The 19,826-nt window shown below is 35.6% G+C and overlaps 1 protein-coding gene across 1 annotated transcript in view; it reads left to right on the forward strand.

Moving 5' to 3' along the window:
• Window positions 1–19,272, forward strand: part of LOC149804401 (2-oxoisovalerate dehydrogenase subunit alpha, mitochondrial-like) — a 68,114-nt gene extending 48,842 nt beyond the window's left edge. Inside the window, exon 9 of the mRNA XM_089939790.1 lies at window positions 15,634–19,272. Coding sequence (XP_089795916.1) covers window positions 15,634–15,810 — 177 coding nt within the window. The 3' untranslated portion in view covers window positions 15,811–19,272. The remainder of the gene's footprint in view (window positions 1–15,633) is intronic.
• Window positions 19,273–19,826: the final 554 nt, after the last annotated feature.

Here is a 19,826-nt window from a genome sequence, read left to right on the forward strand (position 1 = left end):
CACTGTGTAATAGCTTTGTACCAGAGTTCAGCTCAGAGATTCGAAATTTTTCAAATCCGGGTTTCCTCTGAATATTCCAACCCCATTTTTCACATTTGGACATTTAGGATGGACTTTGGGTACAGAGCAATTATGCATAAAAAATTTGGAATCTGCAGCCACCGTAAGATAGCTAACCAGCGGGCCTAGCAGAATTAAACTATGTTATATCGGCTTGTACCTGCATGAAATTGATAGGAAAATTATTTATTTTCTCGAAAATGGCAAGTATTATAATCGTTATGTCTTTAATCCACTGACAGACCAGACAAAACTTGGCATATATGAAACCTGACCTGGTACTCACCATTTGCATTAATAGTCACATGACTTGACAACTCTCACACAACATAGCAGTCCATTAGTCATGTGATATCAACAACAAACTCCTTTTTAATGTCGTTGTACAAAATTTCAATTATGTTAAATGAAAGTCTGATAACTTTTGTAAAAACCAGAAAGAACATACAATTCTCATCAACCACTCTATTGGCCTAGTGGTTAGAGCTTCCGCCTCGGATGCGGGAGGTTGTGGGTTCGATCCCAGGCCGAGTTATACCAAAGACTTACACAAATGGTACTAACAGCTGCCTCACTTGGCGCTCAGCATTAAGAGGTTAGTGTTTGGACTGGTCGGCCCGGTGTCAGGATAATGTGACTGGGTGGGACATCATGCAACATGTCTACGGTATGATGCCCCAGTGCTAGACATCACTATAAACTGCCACACTCAGACATTGTGGCGATATGACTGAAAAATTGTTAAAAGCTACTTTAAAAATCCAAATCACACTCACACATAATTCTCATCATGTTGACTGCAAGAACAAAACTTAAAGACCTAATAATGTTTCCTACCTTAAATATTTTCAGCATGTTTTTATGTTTTCTAATTTCAGGGTGTTTGTTTTCTGTAATAATATAATTATATATGTTTTTTTATGTTAAAGGTGTTGTCTAATGTTGTAAAGCATTTAGAGCTTCTAAAGATTAGGCACTATACAAAGTCCTCATTATTATTACTATTATGTTTCGAGAACAACTACTAGAAACTTGGCCAGTCTGCTTCATCAAGCACAGTAGTCTGGTTCCCTGCTCTGTATGCTCCCTGCGTGAGAGAGCACATGTCATTGTGGTAGTCATGAGATACAACAAAACTCTGGAAGGTGGTCTTGGAATAAATACAGAGAATTTTGTGCTCTTTCATTTCTGTATTTTTATTACAACCAGTATACAGCATTCATTTAATATTTTCTGCAATATTTGAAAATGACAGTTGTGAGATTATGTGTGCTTGTACGACTAGCAATCAAAATCGCTAGTACCATCTTAAATTTCATCCACGCATTAGTTTTATCATCTTTCAGCAGATTAAAGACATAACAATTTTAATACTCGCAATTTCTGAGAAAATAAATAATTTTCATATTGATTTCATGCAGCTATAACTCGATTTAACAGTTTAGTTTGCTATCCCATCTACTGAATGGATGTGCTTTAACGCCATCATGTTGGCCTCTTGTGATGCTAGACTGGTTTTCATACCTTTCATATAATAATAAAAATATGGATATTGAAGTGTTTGTGAAACAAAAAGTCTCCTAGATGAATTTAATCCACTGAGCATTTGGATTGTCTGAACAAATATATTTATTGCAAGTACCCAAATGATCCATACTGCAACCTTCTAATATTCTAGTTAGAACTCGATAAATTTAAATCACGATCAGTTCAGTTATGACTTTGTTATGTAATTGTTTAGGGCATCAAGTTGTGGAGGAAAATTCCCGGGTTTTCCTGACTTTTCTCAATATTCATGATTTCCCATTAGTGTGGGAACCCTATGCCGGTTTTAAATTTTATTTTACAATTTCTGCCAATATTTTGAGAGATTTTGTCACTTATCAGGACTTTGTCTTGTAGGACCACCATCCCACCCATGCTATCACTGATCTTACACAAGGTCATTTCGGGTTAGCACACAATTGACTTTATTCGCTTACTCCATCCATATGGAGTTCTTAATAGAGAATCCTGAAGTGCTGCTTGATAATTATGCTCAATTTTTTCGTATCTCATGCTTTTTTGATAGAAGTATTATTAACCAAGCATGCAACATAAGTTTTAAACAAGGCCAAAGGTTTCTGATATGACACTTCACCATTCTGTTAGTTCCCACAGTATTTTTAGCGACCTAGTAATTTCACACATTACTAGTTTCTGCTTTAGTTTATGTGCATTATGTCGTTTTAGCATATATCAATTAGACATTCTACAGGCCACTTCAGAGCATGGAGTTTACCATGACTACTGTTTTGTTATATATACATGGTTTCTGTTACACAGCGTCTATAACATGTGGTTATGAAAGTGTTTTGCTTCAGCATTCTAGTAATTTCAAGATATTACTAGTTTCTACTTAGGTGTTTCTTGTATCAGAGCATGGTAATCTACCATGACTGGTTCGGTTTATAGTTTGTACACATTATTTCTTCTCTATTAAGTATGCATTGTGCTAAAGCTTAATATAGGACATGCATTTATGATATGACACATTTATGGATCTGTTCATTATGGCAGCATTTTAGCAACCTAGTAATATCAACCCTTTACTAGATTGTGCTTTAGCTTGTGTCTATTGTGTCATTTCCACAGAATATTTATTTAATCTATGTGCAATTTCAAAGCAAGGAAGCCCGCTATGACTCCTGCTTTGTTATGTTATTTATACCATGTTTTTAATATACAGCATCTATAATATGTAGTATGGGTTGCTGCATTAGATGATTTATACTATTAGCTAGTTAGTCACCTATTAATTTGCTAATCTATACTTTGTTTTTCTCTCATCTGGTGTCGTTTTAGGAGGAATGTTTACTACACACATCCACGTGCACAAAGATCGCTTTGTTCGGCATTGAAGGGAAGGAGCTTGATATGCAGTGTTTGGATGGAAAACACTTACTCTGATGTACTTCAGAAAGCAGCAAAGGGGAAAGAGAGATGTTCGAGGTCACGACAGGATACCTCTGACATCCTTAGTCTCCACCCCATATCAGCCTCAGTAGCAAGCCTTATGGGGGGGGGGTCGATGGAATTCCTCCCCCCCCCAACTAAAGTTTGTCACAAGGGACCATCCATCTCTGGATAAGATGCGTTAATTGGTACAGCAGTCAAAAATGCACTTTCCGAGGAAAACATTAGGTGAATATTCTCCATTTTTAGGCAACCCAGATGGGTTAAGCCTCCACAAATGTCAGCTTGGCCTCTGGGCTGGTAAGTTGGGGGTGTATGGGATTTACAATTGATCAGCTTGACCCAAATAATAATAATAATAATACTGCCACACCAACACCAGCCATCCAGCTGAAATCAGCAGTCACCCAGACATTACCAGCAGTCCAGCCATCTTAGCATGGAGACCTCTTGGTCGGAATGGGCCAACTACACAAAGTTTACCAGTATCTTAGTGATAGATCCGTCTGTCTAGCCGTGCAGTCAGCAACATATCATTTTTTCACTTGTGATTTTGATGAGAAATCTGCCCGTTTTGCCACGGCTTTGAAGCAGCTGGCACAGGTGCATGCCGGACCAACATATATTCAGCGACGGTGCTGGAAAGGCCAGTAGTGCGGTGATGCTGGCAGTGCTGTCTTTACCGGGATGTTAGAGTACTCATAAATTATCTCAAGGGAGAGATCATGTCGTGCAGAGATACAACTGAGCAGAGTCGTCAAGGCCACCTGCTTGACTTACGCTGAGCTTGACGCCAAGCCAGATGATAACCCTGTGCTCAGTAAGGGTGATGAGTCATTGATAGTCACATGTGCACCCACATCGATCCTTATCATGCAATAGTACAGCGGCTGTATAAAACCATTTTGAGCTCACTGGACCTCCTTCTTCCCTCAGAGGTGGGGGGGCTGATTCAGGTCAGTCAGAGGGACTTCAGTTCTCGTTCATCAACAACCCCCTTGCCCGTCCACACGATACATGGTCAGATCAGGCAATGGATGGATGCCTTTTGATAACAGAAGATACAGTCACTCATATAAGACTCAGGAGCTTGTGCTAAGGACACATTCTCCAATGCATCACTTAAGACTTGCTTTGGCATGCAAACAGTAGGTGAAGGTCCATCATTGACGGGAGTCTCCTCACTATTCACGACGGGGAAAGCAAAGTAATTCTGCCTCCCCGTCAGACAGGGTGAGTATGCTGTTAGTCTTAATCTGACTGATGTATACTTCCATGCCCCTATCCACCCTGTCATTTGCTAGTTTCCACGTTTACCGCCACACCGTTATCAACTCACTGTTCTTCCCTTCGGCCCTCATCAACCCTTGGGCTTTCACTCACACTTGGAACTCTGCCATCTCCCCATTCTGGGCATCATCATTTACGTCAACAGCAGCGTACCTGGGCAGCATCTTAAAGAAACACATAGCAAGTTCTATTGTACTTCATGGTGGAATGATCTCATTTCTCGGATCATCCAGGCCTTTTCACGAACTGGGAAGTTCAGACCTCCGTACATTTCAGAATTTTGTCCAGTTGGGCATGGACTTCTTAACCAACTGGAATCTGGCACATCCCCTTGTGTTTGCACTTCCAGAATTGTGGACCTCGTCTAGTTCATTTCCATCAAGACTTGCATTTCATCGGGAGAGTCCTTGCAGATCCTCAGCTATTATACAGCAGCAGACTTGACGGCCCCACTTGGCCATCTTGTTATGCAGGCCTTGCCATCACATTGTGCCCCGTTTTACATCCTCTTAATCAAGCAGTCATGATCACACCTGCAATTTGATAATTCCTATGTCAATGGGGCAGTCCAGATTGGCTGACCATTGGAATCCCTCTGAAGAACCCCATGGGGGAATAATGTAAAGTACCACTGCCTGTGCACATGGTAGGAGTACCAGCCTGTTGCTTACTTTCACTACTGTTAGCGACACCTGGGAAATGGCTTCTGTGCATCAATATCCCAGAAAGGACGGCCATCATCAATATCTTTCATTTCTGTAAAGATTGATCCTAGGTCAAAACGTTCCTCTTTTGATCTGACAACACTGTGGTGGTGACTTATATCCTCAAACAGGGAGGTACCAGATCACTTGTCCAGTGTTCTGATTGAGCATTTTTCTTTGTGGTGCCAACTGTACCCATATCAACATACAATTCAGATCCCTTCTGGCTGCATCAGTGGTTTCACCGAGAATCAGTCCAGAAGGGGTCATGTTCTTCAGATGGAATGTCCCCTCCATCAGTTGGTCGTCACTCTGATTCACACACTTCAAAGGCATCTGATGATCGACTGTTTGGCGACCAGATGGAATCAGCAGCTACCCACCTTTGTCCCCCCAGTTCAAGACACAGCAGCTTGAGCCATGAGATATGGTGTGAGCCATCTGGGAGAGGTCATGGGCTGTGCCACCCCTCCTAAGGTGCTACAATTATGGGGTCAGAATGGCAAGATGACTCTGATCGACCCTCTTTGAGGGCACAAACCCTGTATCAATTTTCCCAATGATAATACACCCAGGAACTATATGCTTAGCCTTTACCAGTACAGCCTTGTGAGTCAGATAATTCAAACCATTATTTGTGCTGAGAATCTCAAGAGTAACCATCTATATCGCCCATCTGCGTGCCTCTATCCCTCGACTGGCTGACTTTCTCTGGCTCTGTTCTTGGAGGAGAAACAGTTGTACACCAATCGTTACCAAAGGCTACCACCCTATGATATTGGACAGATTCTGCCATCATGGCAACATGTTTGTGTTGGGATAGAGACCTGATGGATCTTTTAGACAATGTTGGTCTCCCTGACTAATATCCTTTATTTGTCTCCAAACAAAGGGATCCAATCTTTAACATGGCTAGATTCGAACCCCTTTGAACTTCTAGCCTTCACATCGCTAGAGTCATTATCATACAGACCATGTTTACTGATAGCTTTAGCTTCAGCATGCAGGTTAAGAGGGCTTCATCCCCCTTTATGTTCACTGGAATTAACTTCAGTTCAGATCGGATTGATTCTCAAGATACCATCTGGATTTATAGCTCAGAACAGATTACCATCTGTTGGTAGTCAACCAGTGTCCCTGCTAAGCCTCTTCTTTAGCCAGGTCAAAAACAGCAGCCATGCAACATTCTGTTTGTGCCCTGGGATCAATGATCTCAGACACATTCCAACATCATGGCAGATCAGTGTCATTAATGTGTTAATAATCTAAACTAGCCATGGTTTATTAGTTGTGGATTTTTTTCATCTTTTCTTCTTTTAATCTTTTAAACAAAGAACTGGTCGAATAGCTGCAAGAAAATAATTCCCTTCATCTATGCCACATGGTAATGCTGACAAGATTACTAATTTGTTTTGTTGTTTCAGTTCAGAATTGGAAATGTGCAACAAAACAAGTACCGTATTTACCGCATATGTTGGGACACGATAAAATAATTATTTTTTTTTTCCTGTCCCAGAACTTATGGTGAAACATTTTTTTCACTTTGGTCATATGTCCCAAGACTTAAGAACGAAATAAATTGGTATTGCATTTGTGCTCTCCCCCCCCCCCCAACTGCATGTCGCAATAAAATAGATAAATGCTTAATTGACAGTAAAAAGAAAGAAACTAACCTTGTGTTGTTATCATTTATTCCTTTTTTTCAACATGAGCATTGTAGAATAAAACATTTCCACAAAATCCGTATAAGTAGCGTAGGCTTCCATACTCTAGCATGTATCAATTATGTCTGATACCAGACACCATGTTGTTCATTGACATGAACACTGAGAAACAATTGTGTGTGGTTGTGCTCAAAGGTTTGAACATGTTATCCGACTGAAAACTGGAGCAAAACAAAATCGCATACAAGAGGGGAATAGTCAACTGATATCTTGAATAAGCTATTCACACATGACACGGTGTTGGGTGCAAAATAATCAAGATTGAATTATATCCAGGTCTACTGTATGACAGTATCTCGCAAAAAAAAAATTCATCATTTGAAAACACATTCACTTGAGTACAGGTGACAGTCTTTTCACCAGCTAGGGTTACATAATTATCCTTACTATAACAAGCACACATAAGCCCTGGTGGTGAATAAACACGACTGGCAGCAAGCAGTTAACTCCTTCTTTGAACCTACTGACAGGACATCAAAGACAAAAGGTTATTTTTATTACAAAGCAGGCGATCTCAGAAGCCGACCCCGGTTACTTTTTTTTGTAAAGGATATCAATACAAAGGTTATTTTATTGCAAAGCAAGCCGACATGGGATGTTGACTATGAATTCTGTGAAGAGAGCCGATTTTTTTTTTTTGAATATACAAAGACGGCTGAGATATGGAAGCATACTTTGGGTTCCTTTTCAATGTATTCACGGGAATTTTGAAAATAAAATCATCAGGCCAGAAAAGAACTATACTGTATGCCAGTATCTCGTAAATAAAAATCATTATTTTAAAACACATTCACTTGAGTGCAAATGACAATCTTTTCGCCAGCGTGGGTTACATAAGTATCATTAATATTTACCCGCAGACATCAGTACACCTTTGTATTAATTATTACTAAAGATGCCAAGCACATATAAGCCCTGGTGGTAAATAAACACAACTGGCAGCCAGCAGTAAACTTCTTTGAACTTGCCGACAGGACATCAAAGACAAAGGTTATTTTTATTACAAAGCAAGCAGACGTTGGAAGCCGACTTTGGACTCGGAAGCTGATTTTTTTTTAAAGGATATCAATACAAAGGTTATTTTATTGCAAAGCAAGCTGACCTCAGATGCCGACTACTGGATTCTTTTAAGTGTGCCGATTTATTTTTTTAGCTTTGAATATACAAAGACGGCCGAGATATGGAAGCTAACTTTGGTTCCTTTTCAACAGTATTCACAAAACGTTTGACAATAAAGTAAAACAATGGAACAGTTTTTAAAGTTGCACAATATAGTGCTTCGTGCGCGAACATCAATGGCCCAGCATCATCCAGAAGATTTGGAGAAAATAAAATCACGTGATGAATTCGTGATGGCCAGAAGAGAAACAGATCATTTTGCCGACAATATGATCATTAACATGGATGAAACTCTGGTGTACTTTGATCACATTCTTGGATGGACTGACGATAAGATGGGCATCAAAAGTGTGAGAATTAGCAAGACTAGTGCAGATTTGACAAAAATGTGCTTTTTGTTCTTGCAGTTTCCACTTCAGGTGGTGTGTTGCCTCCAACAATTTTGAACGGAATGAGAAAGTTAAAAAAATATTCATGTACCAAAATAATAGACCACATGTGTGCAGGAGAAGGGTTGTGTTGATGAGATGCTGCTGCATTGGATTAAAGAGTTTTATCTAAAGTACAGTTTTATATTTAAAAAATAAAATTTCAGTTGGATTGCAATTTCCGACATGTAATTTTCGAATGATTTAAAAGATGTCCCACAACTTACGACTCGAAAAAAATGATGTGTCCCAGAAAATAAAGTGCACAAAAAAATTACTTTTAAAATTAATTTATGGTGTCCCAACAAATACGGTTTCCCAACATATGCGGTAAGTACGGTAATCTTGTCAGTGCTTACTCCTTGATGTAATGTTTAATGATAAAATATGAGGTCATGGTTGCCAAATGCAATCGTAATAAACCAAAAAAAATCCACTTGTCTATGACAGCAGTTTAAATCCATTCATATTTCACATCCATTTAAAAATTCAAAGCTATAGAAGAAATAACAGTATATACCTAAGCCTAGCATCGGTTACATAGATGGGGATTTTTCAAAGGGTTGTACAATATCTTTCATAGAACGCAAAATACCTAATTCATTTTTCTAAAAGAATGCATTCAGAAATTGAAAAGAACGTATGAATAAAAAGGGAATATATAATACAAAACCACATATTATTAAAAGATTTATTCTGAATCAGGAGAAAGAACTCATATGGTATAGGAACATACATCTTGGCCTGGTGGTCTTGACATTCCTATGCCATATCAGATTCACTATAGATATATAGATATATCATTTGTTATTGAGAAATTGTTGGCTTCATGGGATATAGATGACTTAGTCTTCTTGTTTCACTTACAATTGCACTTTATATATAACTATGATGAAGTTAAACAGAAATGACAGAGGTTGTTAAGGTTATCAACAAGTTTTATTTAATCGTTTGCCATCAGTCAACCATGGATAGTTTAAGCATTGCCAGTAAACAAGCTATTATAGCAGGATTGAAATAACATTATATTTTTATCACCCAGGTATAGTTGAGTTTAGGTACTATTATGGTCATCTGTCTGTCCATAATCATTTTAGTTTCTGGAGCACATCTCAAACAGCTCATGGCCTTTCAACCAAACTTGGTTTACATATACACAGATGTGCCATTTTATGCTGCATTTAATAATCTAAATGTTACCATTGGAAACAAAGTGTAGCATAATGTAAGACCATAGGATAGTTTTAGAAGTATTTACATAAGCAAGGGACTGGAGAGATATATGATCTCTACATGACACTTGTTTTAATACTTGAGGTTGTCTTTATGTACCACAGATAAATATATATTTTTTTCCAAACTATAATAATTTCCTAGGAGTACTACCAAAGGTTTTGTGATTCTATGTAATGGTTTAAACAGAAAAAATGTATGATATTACATAATGATAGAGGGACCCCGAGTGGTCTAAAGTGCTCACAGTTACGGATCATTGCCATCTCACCTCTGTCTGTTTGGGTTCAGGTCTCAGGTTCAGCCAATGTGGGTATGTGAGAAAGCTTGCCAGTAGCTTCTCATGGGTCAGTGATCCTTTCCGGGGTTTTCCCAGGTTCTTCTTCCACCATTTATAATGGCCATTATTTATAGCCTATCTTGTGCTGAAAAATGGCGTTAAACCCTACAACAACATAATAAAAGAAAAGAATCATATTTACATGTATATAATGTGCAAAAATACATGAATTTCTGCAAGATTGAGATGCTAGAGAAGTAAGAGTAAATCTCTTTGAAGTTGTTGTAATTAGTTTAACACCATTTTTCCATCACATGATAGGCTATGCAGGTGGCCAATACATCTGGTATGGAAGAAGGTGGGAAAAGCCCAGGAAAAACCACCAACTCATGAGAGGTTACTGGCAAGGTTTCAGTCATATCCACCTTGGCCAAGCTCGAGACTCAAACCCACAAGGACAAAGGTGAGATGTCAGTGAATTGTAAAGGTTAGCGCCTTAGATCACTCAGCCACCTGGGGCTCCTCTGTCAAGTCATGGATACTGCAGATGCAGCCAGCCATCTTGAGGTTGCACTTTTAGGAAGAAAAAAAGAAAAGAAAAGAAGCCACAAAGCTTTTTGTCAATGGGAATAATGCATTGAAACTAAGTTAGACCTTGCTGTAATGGTTTAATAGGGTATTGCCATATTTTAACACATAATATTTTGCTTTTATCAGGGTTCCCACAATACCAGGAAATGAGGAAAAAGTCGGAAGAAATGATCATTTTTTTCCCGACCATGAAAAGTCCTGGAATTTGGCATATATTGAGGAAAGTCGGGAAAAAACGGGGAATTTTCCCCCACCATTGATGCTCGAAGCAGTCACATAATTAAGTCGTAACTAAACTGATTGTGAGTTAAATTTATAGAGTTCTAATCAGAATATTCGGAGGGTGCAGTATGTATTATTTGGTTGCTTGCAATAAACATATATGCTGAGTCAATCCGAACCCCCAGTGGATTAGATTCATCTAGTACATCTTTATTTTCAAAGTTAGCTCAATATCCATATCTTTCCTTACACGGAAGCTATGAAAACCACTCTAGCATCACAAGAGGCCAACATGGTGGTGGCAAAGCATAGCCACTTACCAGATGGCCTAGCAAACTTAAAATGTTGCTAAATCGAATGAGACATGCATGAAATCGATACAAAAATTACTTATTTTCTCAGAAATTGTGAGTAGTAAAATCGTTATGTCTTTAATCTGCTGAAAGACAAGATAAAACTACTTCGTTGATGAAATGTGACATGGTGCTCGCGATTTGCATCGCTAGTCACATGAGTACTATACACATATCTAACAACCCACCTTTTCAAATGTTGTAGAGAAGAAAAAAAATTTCATTATATTAAATGAAAGTTGTATATTGGTTGTAACAAAAATACAAAAATGAAAGAACACAAAATTCTCCATATTTATATATTTCAAGAGCAACTTTTGGAGTATTGTTGTATCACATGACCACCACGTTGACATGTGATCTCTGCTTGATAAATCAGACTGGCCAGATTGCTGTTTTTTTCAAAAAGTATCTGACTTTCATTTAATATAATTGAATTTCTGTACAACAGTATTATAAAGGAATTTGTTGTTGATATCACGTGAATATCGGACTTCCGATGTCCTCGTTTAAGATTTGTGAAGTTATGTGACTAGTAATGCAGATGGCGAGTGCTGGGTCAGGTTTCATCTGTGCCATAGTTTTGTCTTGTTTGACTGCAGTTTGACAACGTAACAATTATAATACTTGCCATTTCTGAGAAAATAATGGTGAAAATAAAGGTTAATTCACCAGATTGGATTTATGCCATGGTCATCCGAGAGTTATGTTTTGGTACGTCACTGTCTTTTGAATGTATATGTGTAGTTTTTCAGTCTTCTTGCGATTCTGAAGCGAAAAAAGGCGCGTGAGAAAAGCCTAATCGAGCGGAGGGTTGTGGTCATGCTTGTACTCCTTGTGTTCATTTATATTACCGATAAGGTAATTTCATGTTGTCAGAGATTTCGCCATATTTTATTTATTGATAAAACGTCAGACTCCTGTGCTTGAACCTGTAACCCAGAAAATCCTATTTAGAATCATACAACTAACTAAATTTTATAAAAGGTGGAAATGTATACCTTAAAAAAAATTATGCATCTTAATCAAAGTTTCCAATTTTGCAAGAAGCTGTCCCCCACATACAAAATCGTCTGCTGTCCAACATGTGAGCTTGCCACTAGAACGGGATTCTCACAAAATTTTCCAGCGTATAGTCTGTTTCTAAATTCTTTAGTATTTTTTCCCCATAAACAAGACGTTGTAAACACATTACACCCTATTCATTGTTGTTTCTCTTCCACATAATAGCTCATTTTTTTAATATAAAATATTGAATTTTACTATAATAAATTTTACAAGATCGGTTTAGTTGGCTTAATATCACTTGCCATTTATTGGCATTGTTGCGTTAAATTTTGTAAAAGTAGCTTTAAACCTGATCAAATTACTCAACTGCTGACAGAAACAGTCCAAAGTAATGTATTGCCTGATGGATAAACATTACATCTTTTCAAAGCTGTGCGCAGAATTGGCTGACATATTGCGAGTCATGAAAACATGTTGGTGATATTCTGTGTGTCCAAAATTAATCTTATTTTGAACAGAATATTGTGATAACAATTGCCTCTTTTAAAATGGTAAGCATTACAGTATTTTCGTTAGTCGGTCGAATTTGGCATGCGTTTTACTTCATTAGGTATGCAGAAATGCCAGACAGCCTTGTATATATTAAAAAACGATACGAGCTCCTGTATCAGTACATGTTTGGGGACTGGTTTAGCAAATTACAAGAAGAGAAGTTGATTTTACAGAAAATTCAGTCCTTGTTTATACAACAGTATATAATTTTGAAGGTCTTTTGTCAAAATTTAAATCAACCCTTTCGAAAATGTTTTTCAAAGGATGGATTTTTAACCAGATCGTCTTAAGGAGATTTGGTTGTTTGAAAAATCGTTTTTTTTGATTTTGTTGGCACAGATAAATTCAGGGTTGAACTCTTTTTGTTACAAGGCAATTTTTTGCATTATTCTTTTTTCGTACTGTAATAGGAAATGTTACTTTCTATGAAATCCATATATATATTGCTGTAGAATTCTTTAGAATTAAATGTTTGAAAGGAAACAAAACATAATTTATGTTCATTATGTCGTTCTCACTTAGCAACATAATGCTGCAAAATAAAATTAGAATTTTTATTCTGTACGGAGAAATGACTACATGCTAATTTATAGGAATATAATCAAACTTGTTTCATGTGATACATTTTGTAGTTTTGTTGTTGTTGTTGTTGTAGTGTTTAACGCCATTTTTCAGTACAAGATAGGCTATACATGGTGGCCAGTAAAACTGGTGGAGGAAGAACCCTGGAAAACCTCAAGAAGAACCACCGACCCACGAGGTTTTCCAGGGTTCTTCCTCCACTAATTATACTAGCCGCCATGTACATGATCATCTTTTCTGACTTAGATGTTTTTGGAGAGTCTTGAAAGAGAAACATCTTTAGATTTAGAAAATGCATGTTCTTTAGTTCCATTCAGTAATGATCAAATGTGAACCTTGAAAAAAGTAATTTCAACCTGGAAATGACCTGGAAATTTATCTTTAGAAAAGTGTGGGAACCCTGTTTTATGGTATTAATATTGCCTAGTGCTTTGTGTTGTAGAAACTGTATTTATGCACATGAAGAGTAAATGTAATTTGTTGGTATTTAAATTAACAGTGAATCATGACAAAAAAATACATTTGGTGAGTTAGGTACCTGTAAGTTTCATTGTTGTTATCATTTAGGTCTTTACCTGTTTGACATGATCTGAGTAGTTCATTTTTTTATCCCAAGGAAGTTATTCATGGGACAATATTTCTTTATATTGGAGTTTTTTATTTTGAATTATTTAATAAATTTAATTAATTTATTTACAAAAGAAATGCTTATTTTAGATTATTCCTTATCCATCATGCAAGATAGAATGGTCAGTTTTTACATAAATATCATATGAAATATTATGTAGGTACATAAACAAATACGGATAAATACACAAATGAATTAAATAAAAAATGAATCAAATGCATTGATTAATTTATTAATTAATCTATCAGTAAATAAGATTCTGTCAATACGCTGACGATTGGCATTAAATAATTGGAAGATTTTGATGATATTTAATTTACCTGTCAAAATTCTTTGTTTATTTACAATATTTTATGATAATGCAAGAAATATTTTCATGCAGAAAGAAATTTGTAACCAAAAAAGTCAAATTTTCACTTTCCGTATTTCAGTTGATTTTAACATTTTAAATATAATCAATAGCAGTTACTATACATGAAAAGAAGAGTGTTTATTACAGTGAAATTAAAAACTAGAATAACTGCAGATAATAAAAACACTTTTGACCCCTAAATCTGTATGATTCTTTCTTAGTTTTTAAAACTAAATTCAATATTTTGAATTAGATAACCATAAAGATCATGATTTACTTACGATAAATACCATGAAATAAGAAATAAAGTTTTACCCAGAAATTACTTGTATGACAATATCACAAAACAAACAATATTTTTAAAATAATTTTTTGAAAATATTACTTTGTAGTAAATGGACTTTGATGTGATGACATCATCACCAGTGGCTGTATTGGTGCAGTGAATGAAATGAAATAAGAAATAAAATTTGCTGACAAATATTCTACAATATTCTTATACTTATTTTAGCTGCAGTTTTATTCTTATTTATTATTCAATGCTGCCTTTACAATTTTATGCATTTTGCTATTTTATTAAAGCACATTTGATAGTATGAAAGCTATAGTTCACTTCATTTCACTCTTCGAAAATGGAAAACAAGAATTCAGTTAATGCGTTTCCATTTTTATTCCAGTGCATTTCCATTTTCATCCAAATGCATTTCCATTTCATCCAAAATTATGACAATTGAAGGATACAATGGATGAAAGCAAAAAATTTAAAATCAGTGCATTTCTAAGGCCATAAGTGTAAAACAACAAGATGATGGATGAAATGCATATGCAAATGGAATGCAGATCTAACAGTTGAAATGCATGTGCAAATGGAATTCAGATCTAACACAGTTGAAATGCATATGCAAATGGAATGCAGATCTAACAGTTGAAATGCATGTGCAAATGGAATTCAGATCTAACACAGTTGAAATGCATATGCAAATGGAATGCAGATCTAACACAGTTGAAATGCATATGCAAATGGAATGCAGATCTAACACAGTTGAAATGCATATGCAAATGGAATTCAGATCTAACACAGTTGAAATACATATGCAAATGGAATGCAGATCTAACACAGTTGAAATGCATATGCAAATGGAATGCAGATCTAACACAATTGAAATGCGTATGCAAATGGAATGCAGATCTAACACAGTTGAAATGCATATGCAAATGGAATGCAGATCTAACACAATTGAAATGCATATGCAAATGGAATGCAGATCTAACACAGTTGAAATGCATATGCAAATGGAATGCAGATCTAACACAATTGAAATGCATATGCAAATGGAATGCAGGTCGAACACAAATGAAATGCATATATGAATGGGATACAGGCCTAACAAAAATGAAATGCAGATTTTGGTAAAATTACCCATTTCAGGGTTTGTACCTTGAAGTGGTTAGTAGCTGTAATTAGAAGTTTTATACTGTATTTATTCCAGTACTGTTCACATTTGCATTGATGCATAGATAATAAAATTCTGTATGTTATTGATACTTGCAGGTCATGGAAGCCTTTGCAAAAGCTGAAGGCAGAAAGAAACCCAATCCAGAAATGATGTTCACTGATGTTTATAAGGAGATGCCCAAACACATTCAGAAACAGATGGATCAAATGAAACAACATGTCCAGGCCTACAAAGACCACTACCCTCTTGACAGTTATGAGAAGATGGGATAGATGCTTTTATATCTAAGAAAAAGAAAGCTTGAAATGACAAAAGGGCCATAAATGATGAATTTGGTTTACTGAACACATGCTTGTATGTATGATCATGCAGTGTTTGCAGTTCAAGCAGATGATCCAAAATTCGTTATTCTCAATTAAGCATTTGGTTTTGCTTCAACATAAGATGTGACATAGACTGCACTCTTTGTGATTGTTCATTGTGAGAAAAATTCACCAAACAAGAAACCTAACAAAACCAAGCAAGTTATTGAATGGTTGCTAATAGTTAGAATCTGTTTTAGCTTCTGTGATAAAATAGATTATTTGTTGAAATGATGTGTCTTTGTTTTTAGTTGTAGGTCTCCAGACGTGGGAGTAATATCTTTTTTGAAGTGGAACTTGCTTTAATACTGAAATATTTTTTTTTTGTTTCAGTGACATTTTTCTTACAGGCAATTACATACTGTATAGGGAGAACACAGGAGTTTTAAGCAGACTAATTTGTTGCTTCTTCTGAGGACTATAAGTGATGCTAAGTTTCAAAACATGCAAGATTTTTAATTACAAACAGAGAAGAAACTTCAGGTTTATAGCTGTCCCTGGGAAACACTTAAAAGATTTATTTCTCTCAAGTTAGTTTTATCTAAGTGACACAACTGCAGTTAACTTCAATGATTTGTCTTAACATCTGTATCTTGTCCAGTTCAATTTAATTAAGAAATTCGATCTTTTCTTAAATATTCTTCCACCTTACTATACAATTTGTCTCTCATATGAGAAAAAGTTGGTTCTTGAATCAAAACTTTTGATTTTTAAATAGAAAGTAATTTCTAAGTTAAGTGTGGGTGAATATTACTTAGCTTGATTTAAGTATGGTTGATTATTACTTGTTTTGCGAGTGGCTGATTCTTAGCTTGCTTTGTGAGTGGCTGATTCTTAGCTTGCTTTGAGAGTGGCTGAATATTACTTAGCTTGCTTTATAGTCCATTTATGTTTTGTTTCCATTCACTGCACTCTTAGATCTTTAACACCCATCAGGCCCAGGCATTAAGAATAGGACTTATGCACCTTTCTTAGTGTTCCACACTTTTTGTATTTACCTATTTAAGTTATATTTTTTTTAAATAAAAGAATTATGATTTCACTGATATCAACCCCACCCCAAAATATTTTTTCCAGACAGTTATTTTCTTCAATACTGACTGTTTACATGATTATTGCTTTCTGTAACTGGGGGATTGGAACAGCTCTATTATAAACACAGAACAGATACAAGGTTCTGTCAACATATCAAACAATGTTCATGTTTCGTGTTTATTGTATCATTTCTTTACCTGCATATCCTAATTAAATATGTTTTTAATGGCAGTGAACAAAATAAGTAAAATATGTAAATTATTAATTATGAAAAATAACTAACTCATTTATACTTATTTTTATGGATTATTTGTTTTTAACCCAATTTTTTCCCCAATTCTAATGTTTGGAAAATAAACACTGAAAAAATCCCCCATTTTTGGACAAACAAAAACTGAAAATGTGGAACACTAACTCTCCTGGATGTCATAAGAGATGACTGATGAAGGTAACCTGTTTGCTGTGAGATGAATCCTGTGTCATTGCTCCAAACAAGGCCTTCAACTTTTTAAATGAGTGCAATTTATATAGAGAAAGATTTTACTTGTAATTTGGGATTTTACTCATTTTGCCTTCATCTTGCATTTGTTTGCATTTTTTCGATTTTATTTTGCAGCAGCTTTACATTATGTCTTGTGCCTCATGGTATGTGTTTGCTTTAGGTTGGAAGGAATTGTATTTCTTGGGATATTATTAAGTGTTTTGCCTTTACAAGTTTTGTTACCTAGTATTTTTGTTTAGCATTACATGGTCTATATTCTGCTTATGTGCAGCTATTTGCTTTGCATACACAAACTGCACCATGTTTTGTTCTAAGTCAGCAGAAAGAACAAGTATCATTTGGTATAGGGATATGTTGAGGTCATATGAAATGTGTTCTTTCCCCCCTACTCAGTATAAACCATGAAGGTGGTTCTGTATTTATTACATACCACTGCCCTGTTTTTTATTACTATTTAGCTTTACTGTATGAATGAAATTCCAAACAAACTGGGAATTATAAAAGTAAAAATATCTGTGTGTATATCAAAGAAGGCTCATGAGTAGTTGGAATCTGGGTGTAACACGGAAAAATGTATTGAATGCCAGTTCAAGCATGCAAGTTTAAATGGGTATGTGATAAATACATAATGCATATTCCTTCATATAATTATGGAATAAATACACACATAGCACAATCATTAGCATGTGACAATCAGTAATATCTTTACTAAAAAGATCAAAACAGGTTGCAGATTTCTTTGTTACTGAAAACATATTGCTTTCAGGGAATAATGATTTTGTACAAAACAGACATTTTCCTTTATATCTTATGTATGTCAGACAGGTAAACCCTGATGTTGAGCTTTTCCTCTAATGGTTTAATTTGCATGCTTTTTACCAATTTTATCAAGGGGAGTATATGGTGTTACCCATGGGCCATGTTTGTCGATCAGTAATCTTTCCAATTCAGAAGATCTGAAGGAAGGGCTAAATCACTTGGTGTGTGGATTAATGTTAAGAAAAGAGTCCAAGTCATGTTTGATATTCACAAAGTGAAGTAAAGAACTAGATTTATATTCTCATTTTTTCCATCAAAATTTAATTTGAATTTGGCCCATTTGACCTAACTTTACTTAGTTTGAGTAAGTTAATACCTGTTTTAACTTTTAAGTTTGTGGAACTTAGGATTTGTTAATGTTACATTATCGGTGGAGCATCATTTCTGGTTCCAAGAGGGTTAGAATTCAAAAGATGGTAACAAATTGTGACAAGTATCATTAGATAGATGATTTGGTTGTGGCAAAAACTAAATGGTACAAGTAAAAAATAAAAAAATCGGTGGCAGATTTGTTCTCACTCCCAGGCCCAGTCCTTGTATTCAGTTGAAATCAATGAAACTTTCTCCCCCTTCCATCTTTTTTAAAGGCCTTGTAAAACTCTTGCCATCACATTATGCAAGCACTGTAGCTCAGATTATTAATATGTAAAATTATGTGGTGTTTACCCTATCTTTTGGTACGGGTTTTTAAGAACTATACATGCTGGGATTTGTGCAGCAGTAGAAACCTTTTATTGTAAGAAATTTCTCAAGTATGGACATCGAAATGTTTCATTGTAAAAAATTAGACTAAAATATTCAAGATCTAGTTATTTCATTGATATATTTATGAATCAATTTTTAGTTACACTTGTTAATCTTGCAGATATTTTAGATGATATTCTCCACTTAGAAGCATATATCTGGCAGCTATGCCATTTTGGATTTTTTGTATAACCTTGTTAATGGATCATTGATATTGTAAATACTCTTAGATATCATCTAAAAATGGAGAATAAAAGTTTTGATTTACAAAATGACATTTGTTTTCATATTTCACAAAATAAAGCAGAACCATTTCAGTAATTTGTGGGAAGCATTAAACACAGATAAGTCTGGTTTTCTTTACAGTCTTAAAAATTAATGTAGTGATTCGCTGAGTAAATAGATATGATGTTACACATGCAGTCTGCACAAATATAAATATTTTTGTCAACAAAACAAAGACTGGCCCATGAAAAAAGGTACTCAGCTGTATATACACTATGCAGATAAAAAAAAGGTACTCAGCTGGATATACACTATGCAGATAAAAAAAAGGTACTCAACTGGATATACACTATGCAGATAAAAAAGGTACTCAACTGGATATACACTATGCAGATAAAAAAGGTACTCAACTGGATATACACTATGCAGATAAAAAAAGGTACTCAACTGGATATACACTATGCAGATAAAAAAAGGTACTCAACTGGATATACACTATGCAGATAAAAAAAGGTACTCAACTGGATATACACTATGCAGATAAAAAAAGGTACTCGGCTGTATATACACTATGCAGATAAAAAAAGGTACTCAGCTGTAT

Source organism: Sinohyriopsis cumingii, chromosome 2, assembly GCF_028554795.1.
Source record: "Sinohyriopsis cumingii isolate HCF-2022 chromosome 2, ASM2855479v2, whole genome shotgun sequence".
NCBI lineage: Eukaryota > Metazoa > Mollusca > Bivalvia > Unionida > Unionidae > Sinohyriopsis > Sinohyriopsis cumingii.